At 64.0% G+C, this 848-nt stretch overlaps 2 protein-coding genes across 2 annotated transcripts in view; one reads left to right on the top strand and one right to left on the bottom strand.

The window, feature by feature from the left end:
- Positions 1-585, top strand: part of ETH_00034015 (uncharacterized protein) — a gene marked incomplete at both ends in the record, with an annotated part of 1,077 nt that extends 492 nt beyond the window's left edge. Inside the window, one exon of the mRNA XM_013375418.1 lies at positions 3-585. Within this exon, the coding sequence (XP_013230872.1) occupies positions 3-585 (583 nt within the window). The remainder of the gene's footprint in view (positions 1-2) is intronic.
- A 147-nt stretch (positions 586-732) lies between these two features.
- Positions 733-848, bottom strand: part of ETH_00034010 (uncharacterized protein) — a gene marked incomplete at both ends in the record, with an annotated part of 330 nt that continues 214 nt past the window's right edge. Inside the window, one exon of the mRNA XM_013375417.1 lies at positions 733-848. Coding sequence (XP_013230871.1) covers positions 733-848 — 116 coding nt within the window.

Here is an 848-nt window from a genome sequence, read left to right as displayed (position 1 = left end):
TCCCCGCTTAAGCCCGCAGCAGCAGCAGCAGCAGCAGCAGCAGCAGCAGCAACAGGAACTTGCTGTACACCGCCAGGGGCGCCTCCAGCGGCGACTCCACCACGCGCACCTTCGGCAGCTCCTACAGGCAGCAGCAGCAGCGGCAGCAGCAGCAGCAGCAGCAGCTCTCCAGCAGGGCTGCAGCCCCACTGCCGGGGGCCCCCCAGGGGGCCCCCGCGAGTCTCTTCTGGGGGGCCCCCCAACCCTCTGCTGCTTCTCCTTTGCCTTCTGTCTCCTTTGAGGGTCCCCTCAAAGACCCTGGGAGCTACCGCAGCGCTGCTGCTGCTGCTGCTGCTGGCTTCGGCGGAGGCAGCAGCAGCAGCAGCAGCAAACAGAGGCCCAGGGACTCTGCTGCCCCCAAAGTGCCCCTCATCAATCTGCACCAAATGCAGCAGCACGAGGCCCCCCCCCCAGAGCTGCTGCTGGACAGCAGCAAACGTCCAATATCTGCAGAGTCCAGTCCCTTCAAGCCCTGTCCCCCTACAGCAGCAGCAGCAGCAGCAGCAGCAACTGGTGCTGCAGCAGCACCAGGTGATGCTGCTGTGACAGGTGCTGCTGTAGCAGCAGGTGCTGCTGCTGCAACAGGTGCTGCTGCTGCGACAGGTGCTGCTACAGTAGCAGGGGATGCTGCTGCAGCACGTGCTGCTGCTTCAGCTGCTGCTGCTGCCGCAGGTGCTGCTGCTGCTGCAGCAGCTAAACTGCCAGGGAGAGGGCCCGGCGAGCAGCTGGGGGGCCCCCCTTTGCTGACTTTTTGTGTTTCTTCTTCTTTGTCTCTTCCGCTGTCTCCTTTGTCTCCTCCCAAAGAAAGT

The sequence above is a fragment of the Eimeria tenella genome, genomic scaffold (genome assembly GCF_000499545.2).
Source record: "Eimeria tenella Houghton genomic scaffold, Eth_scaff2778, whole genome shotgun sequence".
In the NCBI taxonomy this organism is placed as follows: Eukaryota; Apicomplexa; class Conoidasida; order Eucoccidiorida; family Eimeriidae; genus Eimeria; species Eimeria tenella.
This window is presented reverse-complemented; position numbering and strand designations above follow the sequence as displayed.